This window comes from Stegostoma tigrinum, chromosome 2 (genome assembly GCF_030684315.1).
Source record: "Stegostoma tigrinum isolate sSteTig4 chromosome 2, sSteTig4.hap1, whole genome shotgun sequence".
Lineage (NCBI taxonomy): Eukaryota > Metazoa > Chordata > Chondrichthyes > Orectolobiformes > Stegostomatidae > Stegostoma > Stegostoma tigrinum.
The window spans coordinates 84647186-84663373 of NC_081355.1; the positions used below are offsets into that span (position 1 = coordinate 84647186).

General features: G+C 38.2%; 1 protein-coding gene across 2 annotated transcripts in view; it reads right to left on the reverse strand.

The window, feature by feature from the left end:
• Positions 1-769: 769 nt before the first annotated feature.
• col1a2 (collagen, type I, alpha 2) overlaps positions 770-16188 on the reverse strand; it is a 51667-nt gene continuing 36248 nt past the window's right edge. For both annotated transcript variants that reach the window (XM_048547878.2, XM_048547887.2), the window contains exons 32-52: positions 15841-15948; positions 15331-15384; positions 15147-15200; positions 14908-14961; positions 14642-14695; positions 14437-14544; positions 12746-12799; positions 12187-12240; positions 10942-11103; positions 10717-10824; positions 9365-9472; positions 9190-9243; positions 8980-9087; positions 8813-8866; positions 7369-7476; positions 7215-7268; positions 7020-7127; positions 4774-5023; positions 3607-3797; positions 3257-3499; positions 770-1564 (exon numbers count right to left, since the gene is read on the reverse strand). In XM_048547878.2, the coding sequence (XP_048403835.1) occupies positions 1418-1564; positions 3257-3499; positions 3607-3797; positions 4774-5023; positions 7020-7127; positions 7215-7268; positions 7369-7476; positions 8813-8866; positions 8980-9087; positions 9190-9243; positions 9365-9472; positions 10717-10824; positions 10942-11103; positions 12187-12240; positions 12746-12799; positions 14437-14544; positions 14642-14695; positions 14908-14961; positions 15147-15200; positions 15331-15384; positions 15841-15948 (2235 nt within the window). In that variant the 3' untranslated portion in view covers positions 770-1417. The remainder of the gene's footprint in view (positions 1565-3256; positions 3500-3606; positions 3798-4773; positions 5024-7019; positions 7128-7214; positions 7269-7368; positions 7477-8812; positions 8867-8979; positions 9088-9189; positions 9244-9364; positions 9473-10716; positions 10825-10941; positions 11104-12186; positions 12241-12745; positions 12800-14436; positions 14545-14641; positions 14696-14907; positions 14962-15146; positions 15201-15330; positions 15385-15840; positions 15949-16188) is intronic.

A 16188-nucleotide genomic window follows, 5' to 3' on the forward strand; every position in this document is an offset into this window, starting at 1 on the left:
TTCCAAATGCAAGTAAGCTATCACCTCCTTCAGAGACTGGTAAAGAGTTTTTAAAATGAAGCGTCATACATGACATGAACAGATAACCCTTTCCCTCTCCACAGATGCTGCCAGACCTGATGAGTTTCTCCATCATTTCTGGCTTTTATTTCAGATTTCCAGCATACGCAGTACTTTGGTTTTATTAATGGATTTCTCCAGTTTGTCCTTTACAAGATGGGCTGTGGCACAGTTCGCAGGAGCTGTGTGGGTTGACAAATTACATTTATTATTCCCAAACAATGTTTGTTCCCCATTCCAATTTCACAATGGATGTTTTACTATATGTATTTCTTTCCTTACTCCTTAGAGCAAATTTACATTGAATACCAATGTGAGTCACTCGAAAGTGTGACTTCAGACAGTTACTGGCATCCAGGCTTTCACTGCCAGTCACGAGATTGAAGAGAATCTTAGGCCTCCATATGAGAAAGGTGGCGACATACAAACAATCTACTCCTCTCTCTATATGCAAACTAGAGACTGAGGGTAATTCTGTTTTATAAAGTTGTCACATGAACTGCAGTCATGAAACAAATTACTTCAGAACATTTTCATGCTTTATTTCACAATTATTAAAACATCTCACTTGTCACATATACAAAATAGGAACATTTTTAGTTTTTATTATTTTGATTTTAGAACTGTCGCCTCCTTTTTTCATTCAGTTGGAGTGAAAGTGCATGGCTAAAAGCATGAACACCTGAAGTAATGAGATGGAAATGGCAAGTAAGTTATCCACATGTTTAATTTGGGAATAGACAAGAGGATTCCACAGTAATAATGAATGGAGTTTACTAAGAAATAAAACTACTGTACAACTTTATACAGCACTGGAAATGTGGCCTCACATTGTGACAGTCTCAGTGATGGCATGGGACATTCGTTTAGCACCACAATCAGTACTTCAAGTACGGTATCTGCACAATTCAATACCACTTAGCACCTTTACAAAATGATTTGAACCCCACGTACCACAGTTAACTTTGAGAAAGAAATTGTGTTTAATACTTTAAATTAAGTATATGAGGTAGTTTAAACCTTGGGAAGCTGTGGTTTTAAACTTCCTCTTTGAAAAATATTCAAGACTACAGATGACACTCGTTTTCACGTTCTTTTATTTACTTTCCATTATTCGTGATTTAAACCTTCAGGGCAAGATTTCACCTGCAATAATTTCTTGAAATTTCCAAGTTGTTGGGAACTGCATTAAAATTGCACGGGGAAAACAATGTTCTTTTTTTTATTTTGGACTTCCTACTTCTCTTTAAGCCCAGAACTTAAGCAAGTGGATGAGCAGAAGACATGGAATGAGTCAGCATTCAGTAAAAAATAAAAGAAAAAATGCGGAGAGTATTCTAATTTAGCTCAAGTTCATTTATTTGAAACAGACTGGGCCAATGTCCAAACCAAATTCTTGTTCAGGGCCACCAATATCCATAGGTGCAATGTCTATAAATGGCAGGCGAGATGTTTTCCGTGTAGTGTATTCAATGACTGTCTTACTCCATTCACCAGTATGTTTCTGTTACAAATAAAACAGAATAAATGGTTATTTAGAGGCAATGCATATCTATTTAATAAAATGGTAAAGATGACATGGGTTATAATTGATACTTGTTTTGGCATTCTAAACTAAACAGATCAGAATAGGAATGAGTTTATCGCTGCTCATCTGAGATTCTGCTCCTGCACAGCTGCCACTGCCTGTTGGTTTTGAATGAACAACTGATCAGGGACCTGCAGATGAGCGCTAGGAGCTAAAATTGCCCAGACTGGGTCGAGGGTTGTGGTGGTGTACAGCAGGAGGGTGGCAGTGCAGATGAGTAGGGGGTGGCAGTTGACATTTACTTTGGCCCTCTTTTACCGGCTTCTGATATGAAAATCACAGCAAAATTGTTAGATACATCCTTGGAAGGAGTCTTATATTTTATTGACATTATGCTTCAATTTACTTAGAATCCCTACAGAACAGAAAGGGGCCATTCAGCCCATTGAGTCTGCACTAACCGTCTGAAGAGCATCCCGTTCAGGTCCCCACATCTCTACAACCCCTCTCCCCCAAGTTACCATGGCCAGTCTACATAACCTGCACGTCTTTGGACTATGGGAGGAAGACAGAACACCAGCAGTGACGTGGGGAGAATGTGCAAACTCCACATCACCCAAGACTGGAATTGAACACAGGTTCCTGGTACTGTGAAGGCAGCAGTGCTGATCACTGTGCCATCATGTTGCGACATTGTTCCTCATTCAATATATAATGGGATAACAGAAAGCATGTATTTAAAACCTCCTTCCAAAAATTACATAGTCCTATTGTACATTCATGCTATTAATCTACCAAAAGTTTCAAACACGTACGTAGGTCATTTTATTTAGCGTGTTTATTTTTGGTGGTACCAGCAGCTTGCTAATATAAGCACAAGTCTACTCATACACAGTTTTGTGTTTTGCAATTTCTTTTGTGATCAAGGAGGTTTGTTTTATAGGATATATTTAATGAATGCACAAAATGCTCAACATTTGATTTTCACTTTACTTTTCCATACTGATCTCTGTTAAGAGATCATCACAATTTCCATGACTTGAGAATAAAGAGAGGTTGGAGCAATGAGAGATTAAGGAGCCCATTTTAAGGTGCGGGTTTCACTGCAAGTGCTTTGTTTAATGCAATTGGATGAAAAGAACAGATGTGTAAAAGCAGCAAGAAGGCTGGTTTGTCTTTGAGATTAATGTTAAAATAGTTATGGATTTAAGGTGAAATTTTCTTAGTTCAATTAAATTAATATTATAAATAAACATTTGATTAAGTCACAAAAATAGAAGTTAAACAGTGGAAGACAAAGAAAAGCTGTATCCTACTTCTAGAACCTTTACTGGAAATTCTGATTTTGGAGCAATGTTCCCTGTAAAAACTTATTATGTAAGATCAGCTTTTTCAATGTATGATGTCATTGTGCCACATGCACAAAATATTTAATGTGGACCAGAATCTGTGTGGTATCTTCTAGGCTGCTGAATTGCTATATCTGCATTTGCAGGACCGTTGGGTGTGGGTAAAGAAAAAATATCCACAAATGAAAAATGTTGCATCAATGTTTACAGTTTGATTCCTGTAGTGCTTTAGATTCCTGTAGTGCTTTACTACTCTGCTCACAGCAACAATGCGTGTATTTGGACTCAAACTGTGATAAAATAAGTAGCCATGGCTTACCGTGCATCCATCTTCCAGAACGCTGTAAGTGAATCTGCTGTTACCTTCAGCTCGGAGTTCAACATCATTGGAACCAAGCAGGATAACTGACTTTTTCAGGCTTCCAGTCTCCTCATCCATGTATGCTACACTGTTCTTACAATGGTAGGTGATATTCTGTGAGGCTTCATTGGAGAGGAGGTGCAGGAAGGTCAGCTGGGTACCCAGAACAAGTGGCGTAATATGTTCATCATTGTAAGTGAACTAGAACAAAGAGAATCAAGGTCAGATAGCTGTCTCCCAACATTTCAATATGTTGCATTGATTTTTTCTGCATTATTCTTCATAATTTAGATCTGCGTTGTACTTACTTGCACACCATCATTGATAGTTTCACCAAACCAAATGTGTTTCTGTTCTTTGGTATTCTTGCTATTCCACCAGTTCTTGCGTTCAATGATGTCTGGGTTGGCATGTAGGCAAGTCTCGCCTGATACAAAATCGCAGTAAACTCTGATGGCATCCATGATACATCCGTGATTTGGATCGATCCAATAGTATCCTAAATTTGGAAAAGTGCAGCAATAAGGCTTTTCTTGTTGCTCGAGCAGCACATCAAAATTAATAAATAAAAACCAAAAGTACTGCAGAAGCTGTAAATCAGGAACAAACGCTCAGCAGGTCTGGCAGCAACTGTGAAGGAAGGGTCACCGGACCCGAAACGTTAACTCTGATATTTTCTTCACAGATACTGCTAAACCTGCTGAGCTTTTCCAGCAACTTCTGTTTCTGTATGTCATAATTAACACCTATTAAAACTTCTAAAGAAGACATAAAAATCTGAAATGTACTTTACATAAATGGATCTGAAATTCATAGTTTCCAGTGATTCTAGAACTTAATAAGGTATAAAATAACATTTTCATTTTTTTCTCCATTACTCAAAGATAGTCAGGTAAAGTTTTAGATGTAGTTCCTATTGAAGGCATAGAAATAACATAAATATATTTTACTTTCAAATGGACTGCAGCTGTTCAAGATGGTGGCTCACTACCTGCTTCTGAAGGGCAACTAGGGATGGTCATTAAATATTGGCCTAGCCAGCAATGTCCACATCCCTTGAATGAATTAAAATAAGAATTTATTCTAATTTCTTTAATTTTATATGTGCTATCAGTCGCAATGACACCTTGCTCAACTGGTCATTTTTCATGCAACAGCTACAAGATGATTGATAGCAAAAGATAGCAAGCGTCAAAATGAAACTTAATTAACTTATCTGATGTCTGTAATTTTCCAGATCAGATCAATGAATAACAATTAGGGATTTGAATATTGCATAACTTTCCTTTTTCCTAGACTAAAGATAGGAGCCAATTATAACTTTTTCTCAGTGGCTGAATTAGCTCACTCAGCACCGATCAGAAATTAACATTATGACCTTGAGTTATAATGTACCATTCTGCATGGTACATTTAATGATTTTTTTAAAACATAAAATACTCTGAAACATGTGGTCGTTTTGTGCATGAACATACCTGACTTCCATTCTGGATGGCTGAGCCTCAGGTCACGACATGAGTGAGCAGGATTTTTCTTTGATCCTTCGGGGCTGCGGATGTTCTCAACCTGGTTGGTCAGAACTTTCAGTTTGGCATCAACTTCAAGGTCTTTCTCTCTTACTGCAGCTGGTTGGTCAGCTCTATAATATTCATGATCGTAGCTCACTTCATAATGACTGCCAGCAAGGCCTGGGAGACCGGGAGCTCCTGGTGGACCAGGGGGACCCTAAAAAAGGAAGCAAGGTGTATGAGTCATTTGCCTATTTTCATTTGACTCATTTTGCATCGGAAATTACTTGTATGAGATTCTCTGCTGTCATTATACAATTCTACTCACAACAACTTTAGATGATTCTACAGTTTTCAAGATGATATGTCTGTTTATCTGTTCAACAAGTCCAACTGGCTGTTGATACCTTGGTGATCAAATACCTGAATGAGGCACATCCATAATACTCCATGGCAGTTCACACAGGTGAATAAGGTTCTTGCCAACTAAGAACCTATTGTGACTGATTGCTTTGGTATCACAACCAAATTGGTTTAGAGGTGATGATATTTTCCCTAATGACACATCATGACCTGATACATCTTCCACCATTTGTGCCCCCCAAGATTGCTGTGCTGGGATGTGTCATCACCTCGTCAGATCTTGGCCTCACCACCTATTCCTCTGATAGTTTCTCCTTCCTTGAACATCTCACTTTATTCCACTTTTTCCTTCAATTTTAAATCTTCATTCTCTGTTGCCCTCCCAAGTTTGATAAGACTATTGTCACCAAAATATCCTCACTGCTTTCTTCAGTCTGTGTCTGCACCTGCTCCCTGTCCTTTGAGTTCATTGCCCTCTCATCAAACGTAAATCTTTCCTACCAGGTCAAATTTTTATCACTTGATTATATCAATCACAGACAAGGCCAATTTTGATCAACTCTACCTTCTATGATATCACCCATGGAATGAAATATCGCCCAATTTATTTACAGATATCCTTTCAAATTCCCAGTTGTCTCATCTTTGGTCCTCCTACTGCTGCTGTGCTCAACCCTAGATCCTAAGGAAACCAATACTGTCACAAGTTGCCCTTTTACGCAAGTATGGTACTCATCCCTGCTCATTCAAATCTGGTTTAAACAGACTGGATGAAGACATAGCCATCTGTTGTTAGAATTGGCAGAACCATATTATTCACAATTGGGCCTACATTTGTCTACTAAAACTACCACTACTACAGGATCATCATAGAGTATAAAGAAGACCTCCTGCTTCTTTTGTCCACTGTAAATCATCTTCTTATGCCCTCTTCCCTGCACTCTACTGTGATCTCAAACATTAATTGGTAGAAACTAGTGGCCTACTTCTGCTGCCATTTTCTATGGTTTTATTGATATTTTCTCTATAGATGCCATTCCTCTCATTGAGACTGTCATCATCCCTTCCCTCGCTCAATAAAGCCCGTGCATGTACCATCCCATTTCCAACCTCCCTTCATCTCCAAAGTCCTTGAATATGAAATCACCTCCAAACTCTTTTGTGAAACTCCATGTTTAAATACTACCAATTACATTTTTGTCCTTTCAACAGTATCAAATCCGCTCTCATCAACGTCATAAACAACCCTCTAACTGATAGTAAAAGAGGGAAATCAATCCTCATCTTTCTTCATGGCCAGCCGGTAGTCTTTAAGAAGCTGACTATACCATCCTGCTCCAAGCTCAGAAATGCATAGACCTAAATGTCAGACAAAGAATGAAAGGCTGCATCCTTTTTTTTCTCTTGAATTAGGACAGTTGAGGGATGACTGAACAGAAATATTTGAAATTATGAATGGTCTTGAGAGACTGCACATAGAAATAAAGTTTCCTCTTTTAGGGAACATCATTTCTCTGTACCTTGTTATAAGAAAGTCTCCAAAAAATCCAACTGGGAAATTGGAAGAAACTTCTTTAACTAAAGTCTGATAAGAATGTACAACTTGCTGGCACCGGGAGCATTGATGCACATGGTATAGATGGATTTAAGGGGAAGCTACAGGATGAAGGTAATATTTTTAGTTGAGGAAAGGTAGGAGGAGACTTAAGTGGAGAACAAGAATTTAGTTGCACACTGAATGGCCTATACAATTCTATGTACTGTCAAAGTTTATAATGCCATATAATCAACAGTGAAGTTGTCCTCAAAATACAAACTTAAAACTCAGCTGCTTAATAGTTTCAACTTACCATAGGACCAACATCACCAGCACGACCACGATGACCAACTGGACCCATAGGGCCAGCATGTCCAGCTGCACCATCTTTACCAGGAGGACCAGCAGGTCCAGCTGGACCCTGGATAGAACAAATAGAGTAGTTTATTTCATTGTTAGTGTGCTGTTCTCAATTCTTTGAATTTTAAACTACCTTTTATTAACTTACTCTTGGGCCAGAAGGACCAGCAGGACCATGACCACCAGGTTCACCAGAAATACCCTGGAAAAGAAAGGAAATAAATCAGGAATTTTGTAAATGATAATAGGAGTGTTTTAAAAATGTGTAAATGGGGAATCTGAAGAACATTGAGATTACTCACAGAAAGACCAGGAAGACCCTGCAAGCCACCGGGTCCACGTAATCCTTTCAGGCCTCTGACACCAGCAAAGCCAGTTTCACCCTTTTCTCCACGTGGACCTTGTGGGCCCTACAAAAAGAACAATTAATTTATTTAGTGATTGATTCTATATGAGGAAGAAGTAGAAAAAAAATTACGAAATAAGACCTTCACTAGGTCTTTATTTCTAGCAGTAGTGGGTGAAGCTGTAGCTCTGGATGTAATTGCTGGTTCATTGTAGTACAAAGAACACTTGCCTATTACAAACATATGAATCAGTGAGAGCAGTAGGGTTATCCAGACCCTTCAGTCTGCCCTGCTGTTTAATAAGGTCATGGCTGGTTTGATTGTACCCTTACACTCCATTCTGCCAACCTTGGATAACCCTTGTAAAAAGAATCAATCTACCTATGTCTCAGCAATATTCAAGGACTTTGTTTGCACAACCTTACCAGGAAGAGAGTTTCAAAGACAATGGTCTGAAAGAATAAAATTCCTCAACTTTTTTTTAAATGGGTAGCCCTCAAAATTTTCAAAAGTAGCTCCTAGTTCTAGATTCTCCCATAAGAGGAAATATCTTTTCCATATCTATCTTGTAAAAACCTTCAAGATATTATAGATTTCAAAAGTTTCCTCAAACTCGTCTAAACTTCAGCAGATACGAGCCTAACCTGTTCAACCTTTTCTCAAAAGACAATCTGTCCTTTCCAGATATTAGTCCAGTAAAGCTTCTCTGAACTGCTTTCAACGTGTGAAAACTTTCTGAAATAAGCATACCAATTCGGTACACAGTACTTCAGATGCTGTCTCACCAGTGCCCTATATAACTGAAGTGTAGCCTCCCTACTCTTCTTTGTTCTTTGTCCTGTTGCCTTCCTATAGACTGTTCTGTTTGAGAGGAATTCTAGTACAAAATCCAGGACAGATTTTTAGAGTACCATTGTAAGTGAAAATCCCAGTAAGATTAGCAGTGAAAAGTGAGATGGCAGAGTTAGAAATGCCCATTCAATTACATCATTACATTGCCAAAGTTCGAGATGCAATTTGTTGTGGATGTAGGCCCCTGCTGCTTCTTCGGAAAACCTCCAGAAATCCAACATAACATCAGACTCAACATCTCCAAACCCTTCATTCTCCACAGCACTTCAAAGAATTTTATCACAGAATTATTACAGTGCAGGAGAAGTCCATTCATTCCGTAAGGTCAGGACCTCCTGTCTGAATGAACATCATGGCTTATTGTCCTCTTCTTGCACGTTCCTACAAACTTGCACTCTACCTCTTTTAAATCACCATCCAAAGCACTCTTGACTGCCTGCAAAATGATTGTTTATTTATTGCATAGGGGAGACATTTTCTAGCTTGCATCATCTAACCTTTCTGTTTTAATATGAATGTAATTACAAAAGCTTAAACATGTACTCACAGCAAGACCTCTTGCACCCATTGGACCAACATGACCAGTTGAACCTGCTGCACCCTTAATGTAAAAGGAAACAAAGAAGTATTTTTATTATAAATTACAAAATGTGGAACATCAACTTACTATTACACACCTCCTTGACTGAAATGAAAATAAAACTGTAAACTTACAGCCTCACCACGGTTGCCGGCCTTGCCAACGGGACCAGCAGGACCAGAAGCACCAGGTTGACCAACAGCACCAGCAGAGCCAATCCTACCAGGATCACCACGTTCGCCCTGAATACAAGGGAAAGAGACAAAAAAAACGTTCATGAAGGTAAGTCATATTCATTCAAAACCTGAAAAGTTATTAAGGATAAACTTTACGACTGCACATACCTTAGATCCAGGAAGGCCAGCACGTCCAGGAGGACCATCACTGCCAGGATTTCCCTTAAAAATAAAAGAAAGGATAAACCATGATCATGAAGTGCTGTACATGTATTATCTACTCATTTGGGGTATCATGTACATAATAAAAACATTGACAAAAGTGACCTATTTTGTTACTTACATCACGGCCATTTTCACCATGTTGACCAGTCAGACCGCTAGGACCAACTGCACCAGCAGGACCACGTTGTCCAGAGGCTCCTGCAGGACCAGTTGGGCCAGGTAGACCCTAGAAATAAATAGCAAATAAGATTAAATACGTAAGTATCTGAGTGAGATCACTTCTATCAGAAAGTGTGATATTTCATAAACAAAAAAAGCATTACAACACTCAATTCAAAGGAAATACTGCAGATGTTCTAACCAATCTCCCAGAAGAAATCAGATGAACAGCTGTTTACATGTTATCTCTATTGTCTCTTGTTAGTCCTCAATTGAAATTATGATAAGAAATGGGTAACACCTGCATGAGATATCAGGGCTATTATGACTTAAAGGTGTAAATTTCATAAATAGCTGTCTCCTGTCAATGCCTAATAGTGAAAGCCAGAATGTGTTTACTACTAAAAGAAAGTCCTACCCGAGATTGTTAAATTAGAGGAATATAGTTTTTAAAATATTGTTTCATTACAAATTCCAAGGCAACAGACGTTGAAAGTATCTAAAAAATTATACATTGACATTTAATATTGAAATTTCAGATTGATCTCTCTTTCTACACATACCACAATGTTTCAACACAAATAAAAGTGTGATTATTTTGTTCTGGATAATAGTAGCAACAGTAATATATCTGAAAGAAATGAAGTAAGCTTACAGGTTGATTAAATATTCAGAAATTCCCAGATAGGAACACAGTGAGCATTTTTCAAGGAATTTCAGGCCCTGATTTTCTATCCACTTAAATGAATGGGGAGACCATTAAGGCTGATGATTCATGATTCCTGGCTAGGGTTACCTGTTGGTGCTTTTTTTTTCACTTAAGAAATCCTGTATTTCCAAGTTAATGGTTCAGATAATAGAGACCTGATTTTAACTTTGTGGAAGTAGGCAGGTTTTGAAGGAGTTAAAATTATCCCTTAAGTGTTTTATTTGCGCTAGTAGAGGACAGGACCAGGCAGCTCTAATTTTAAGGGAACAATGACCCACTCTAAAACGCAGTTGTGAAGAGTAACCCAGCTTGCAACTAATACCTCAAAACCTATCACTGTGTCTGCAAAGCCTAAACAAATGACCTGCCACAAACTTGTACTGGCATACACAGGGGATAAATTTCCCCATGTACTTGCTTGATGGGAACTCTTGGATTTTTAAATCTGAATTTTGCTAGTACCATGCATAAGTTCACAGTTAAAACTGATAATAGTCTTTTTCTATTCGTTCCAAGCAGATTTATAGAATGTATGAACGTACACTGACACTAATTGACTGAATTGTTGAAGAAGGTACTGCTTTGTGAAATGAGATACTTACAGCAGGACCTGAGACACCTGGGAGACCAGAATCACCTCTAGCACCTGGAAGTCCAAGTGTACCTGGTGCACCAAGGAAGCCTTGAGGACCAGGAGTGCCTGGAGGACCCTGTACAGAAATATTAACAAAAGTGGATAAGTAACAATGTTTATTGAGTGAAGTAATGGAAGTTATAATTATACATCCTTTAAATAGCTACTTTATTACTGGTTCAAAGTAACTTACAGCAGGACCTGATTCACCAGAGGCACCCCTGTCTCCAGCAGGACCTTGCATACCAGCAGGACCTGATGAACCCGAACGACCTTGTGGACCTGAATCACCTCTTGGACCTTGTGGGCCAGGATTACCAATTGGACCAGCTGGACCTTGTGGACCTTGAGGACCCTATAAGAGAGCAATGCATTCATCACTTATATTTTTGATTACAACCTCTGATGCCTGCTTATTTTCTATTGTTCATCTCTTGCCAAAATATGTTGCCAAAGGTGTATACTCTATGACATATTTACAGAGTATGTATTCGAAAAACAAAACCCCACATATGGGCCTAATCTGCTTTTGGATGACATCTCTGCAATACATTGTTAAAACAACCTGAAATTTGTACAGTAAACTCCATGACTGTTTAGCAAAGTCAATATTTTAAGCAGGAACAAGAACTTTGAAATTAACAAAACAAGTATAGATACTGGAAACATTAAGCATACTGGACAACATCAGTGCAACAAGGAAGATAGGGCCAATATTCCAAGTTTATGATCCTGTAGCAGAATTGATTACTAATTATACAGTTGAAGTGTTGAACCTACCTTCCTTTCCCTACTGATACTGCCCACCTGCTGAGAACTTTCAGTATTTTCTACCTATGTTTCAGATTTTAAATATCTGTAATATTTCATTTTTTGACAAGAAGAATGATGTTGGCACTCGCTTCTTGTGCAATTTTTCTTTCTTCTCCCACCCTGACATGGGACCTTCTTTCTTTCTGGTAATTAGGCCAACTGTTTAACATAACAGAAAATTCACTACATGCAGGAAGACTTCAATATCTGTGTGCCCCTAACTCAATCCCCATTGGTTGAAAATGTAGATGTAGTGAATTAAATTGAGACATAATGCTGAGGATATCTGCAAATAGTGAAATAATAAATCAACATGTCTTTCTTAATTATCCTCAGATCCAATTTATTTAATTGAACACAGAATCACCATTAATGTACAACTGATACTGGTTTTGACTCTGTAAAATAAATCTTTAGTCTAGATTTGATATTTTTACCATCATACCCTGAAGTTATCACTTTGTAAAGTCAGACCCATATTGCCGTATTCACCAGAAACAGGTATAATTGCTTACAGTAACTTAAGCTACTGAATGCTGTATATCAGTTTAATCACGGTGTCAAAGTTGAATATTTTGCTTATTCAGAGAGAAGGTGCAAATATGAAATAAGAAAAAGTACTTACGGCTGGACCAGGTGTACCTACTCTCCCAGCTGGGCCAGAGAAACCTGTCATACCCTAGGAAGTGTAAAGTAGTCACTGAAATTAGTCATTTATAGTCCAATGCACATTTCACAAATTGATCAAATAAGAGCAACATTCGGTGTTACCACCCCAGGGCTAACCCCACCTTTGAAAAAGATTATGGGTGAATTTTTACATCAGCTCCATTTCCCCCCCCCCACTTTATTCCTGGTATCCATTAGTGCCCAAAATTTTCCATCTTAGTTCTGGCGATGCTCACCAATTGAGGACCTATGACTCTCTGGTGTGCAGAATTCTAAAGATTCACAACCTCTCAGCAAATAACGTTTGCCTTATCTCTGTTCGAATTGGCTGAATAGCTTATCCTGGGTCTATGAATGCTAGTTCAAGGGGAAAAAAAATTTCTGCACATCTAGCCTGTCAAACCCTCAAATAATTATTCATTTTTTATGACATTACCTCTTATTTTGTAAACTCGACAGAACATAGACCCAATCTATTCAAATAAATGTTTGTGGTATAATTATTAGTTACTTACTGCTGGCCCAGTGGAACCAACAGGTCCTTGTAGACCAGGAGCTCCAGCGGGACCCTAGGAAGAGAAATACAAATAATTATGAACATTGGATTGTAAACAGTGATAATAATATTGCACTAGATAATTACAAACAGCTTATTTCCTGAGTACTGCAGGAAACACATACTACCTACTTTGAGAAGGTCGAAAATAGTGTAGCTGATCACCTAATTTCACCCAGTCATAAGTGTCTAAATCCAAATTGTACAATTTGCTATATTATTGTTTGCATGTGTGCTGAATTGAAATTTTATTTATAACTGCTCTATTCAGATAAAGATCAGATCGGACAAGCAAGCGAGGACTTTAAAAGCATTGAAGCAACAAGTAAAGCTATATTCAAGTATGCAAATTTGCAGTTAAATTGCAAAACTCTAGGGGATCTCATATATCTACTGATTTAAGACCTAGGCTATACTTGGATACAGCACTACCAATTTCAGTAAAAGTCATTTGAATTACTGGTGAGAAGGGGGCAAATTTCTCTTCAGAACCAACATACCACATTATCTCTCCCTCTTGCTATCTCCACAGAAGGGGAAATTGTCCGCAAAGAGACCCATAGGGGGAACAACCCAACATATTTCAATGAAACTAGCAGAAGAAAGTTCACTGGAGTCAGTGATATGTTCAAACAGGTAGGTGGAATTCCTGCACATGGTATCTTTGCTAATGATAATAGTGAAGAGGAAAATCTAGCCTTCATGGATGATAGTGAAATGTCAACTTTCATATGACTCATGCAATGCCAAGAACTGCCCTACAGAAGCCAACTTTGCTCACTTATCCCTTTCCCTGACTGGTAAACCAGGCACTTGTATGGAATAGAACCATTCTGCAGTTTGGTGATATCACTTGGTACCTTTATGCTCTTCATCAGTGCCCCAACTCACAATTGTTCCAGTGAAATTGCCTTAGGACACAGCTGTACTGAAGTGACATATACAAATTTCATAGCCTAAGTGGGTCTCTAGCACACTAAAAAGACAGTGGACAAGATTAATGCTGCCAAAATTTCATTGCCTATTATGTTGCAGTGTGCTCATTATGGCGCACAGAACTGAGAATTAAACAAATCTACAGAATAATGCTGAAATAATATGACAAAACTCACTTCTGTTTCTCTACTTACAAAGGTTTCTAATTTAAAAATATAAATTATTTTGATCATTCACTAATAAATACGAAAGGGAAAATGACCTAGATAAGGGATTGAGGCATATGTAAGAAAATTAAACATTTGTCTGCATAGCAATCTAAATCATATGCTGTGCATAATTTTGTTCAGGTAAGTTGTGCCTTTTTGCATTGGAACAATTTATTTCAATATCCTTAGGATTATAACCCCAGATAATATTCGATCCTCAGCCAAGAATATCTCAAGGTGGACCAAAACAATGTTATATTTTGGATGGCTCAGGCAGGACTTTTCTGTTGTCTACCCCACTATTAGTTACAGTAATGGGGATTGTGGTGGCAGAACGTTGGCCAGGGATGTATTATGCCTGACCACTGCCCATTTTAATGCCAGATGATTTATATCATTTTAAACATGATATTGATACAAAGAAGTAAAATATTCGCGAATGAATTGTCAACTAGTTAGGGTAGAGTTACTCTTTAATTGAATGATTTTAAATCAGGATACTTACTGGAGGACCGGCAGCACCAGCTAGACCAACAGAACCAGCAGGACCAACCTCTCCTTTGGGACCGGTGACACCTTTGTCACCTTTAGCTCCAGAGTGTCCATCTGCACCCTATCATAGAAGAAAGCAGTGAGCATTTTTAAAGGCTTATGTTTCTAAAAAGAATGGAAATATTTAAAATAAGATAAAAGAAAGTTTTGAAACTCACAGGTGGACCAGCAAATCCAGGGGGACCAGCACGACCAGCTTCACCACGTTCACCCTAGGTAGAGAGAAACCAAACCAACAGTTTTTTTGCCCATGCTTCTTTTCACATAGTAGCCGGATTGAAATGTGTCATTGCTATTACTTTTAATTACACTAGACATTTTCTTCATTGCATTGTCGACAACTGATAACATGGTCAGAAGAAAATAAAACAACAGAAGCTCAGTCTAAATTCATTTGACCACATATTGCTTTTATTTTACTTACTGCAGCACCACGAGCACCAGCTGGACCAGAATGACCAGAAGCACCAGTTTCACCCTGAAAAGAAGAAGCTATAAGTCAGTCGATGATGATTACAAAAAGTTATAGATGTGAAAAATATTATGAGCATTGTGACATTGATGAGAACAATGATGATATGTGTGTGAATTGTAAAAACAGCAATGGACAACATGGATGATGGTGACATTAATAGAAAGATCATGTAAGCTTCAGAAACTTACCCTATCTCCAGGAGGACCACTGGGGCCAGGAGGACCACCAGGACCGGGAACACCCTATCAGAGAGAAATTTGACAATGTTTAGACAAAATGAAGGATAAGTTCAGGTTTGGTTGGTGTGTACTTGCAGACACAATGGTATGAAATGCTTAACTTTATTGCAGAGAACAATTATTGGGCACTTACCCGTGCGCCATCTGGACCTGGACTTCCTTGAGGACCTGCTGGACCTACATCACCCTATAAACACAAATAATCAGATTTAGACAGTATGCAAGATAATGCAGCTACAAGAAATAACAATGTATATTGGTGCTTAATATCTTGATGAATTCTTTAAAGAATTGTCTTAAAAGTACTAATAATATTATACTTCTTTGTGGATTATATCTTGTGACCACCAGTTGAATTTGCTCTGTTTATGCTTCCACTATAAAGTATCTTTAAATCATTAAAAAGATACTAAAAGATTGAAACACATAGAATGAGCCATAATTATAAAGTGTCCAAAATGAAGCACAGAACACATTTCAACAGTTCTTATTTAAATTGGTAGTAGTGCATTCTATTGAAGAAAGCAAGGCCTATAGAAGGCTGCGATATGAATCTGTTAGAAACCTAGGCACCACTGAAAGGAAAATAGAAAATATCTTTATATTGTTTAAAAATATATTGAGAATTTTTAAAAAAAATTACCTTTTCACCTTTGATACCAGCAGCGCCAGCAGCACCTCTCTCACCTGGTGCACCCTGAGCACCTGGGGCACCTACAAAACCAGGCAGACCAGTCACACCAACTTCACCCTAAAGAGGAGTAAAGATTAACTGGTAAGTTTCTGACAGTTAATTAATACAAAACCCAACTTAAACCACTCAATACCCATTGATACCTCTTTCTAAGAAATTCAAAGCTCGAATGTGGAAGGCCAGCAGCCCTGCTGGGAGAGGTAGGTGCAGCAGGGCACCACAAAGGCTCCTCAAATTGGAGTCATCCTCAAAAGTGTGAATGAAGTTTTGAAAATAAACAATGAGGCCAATTGAGGG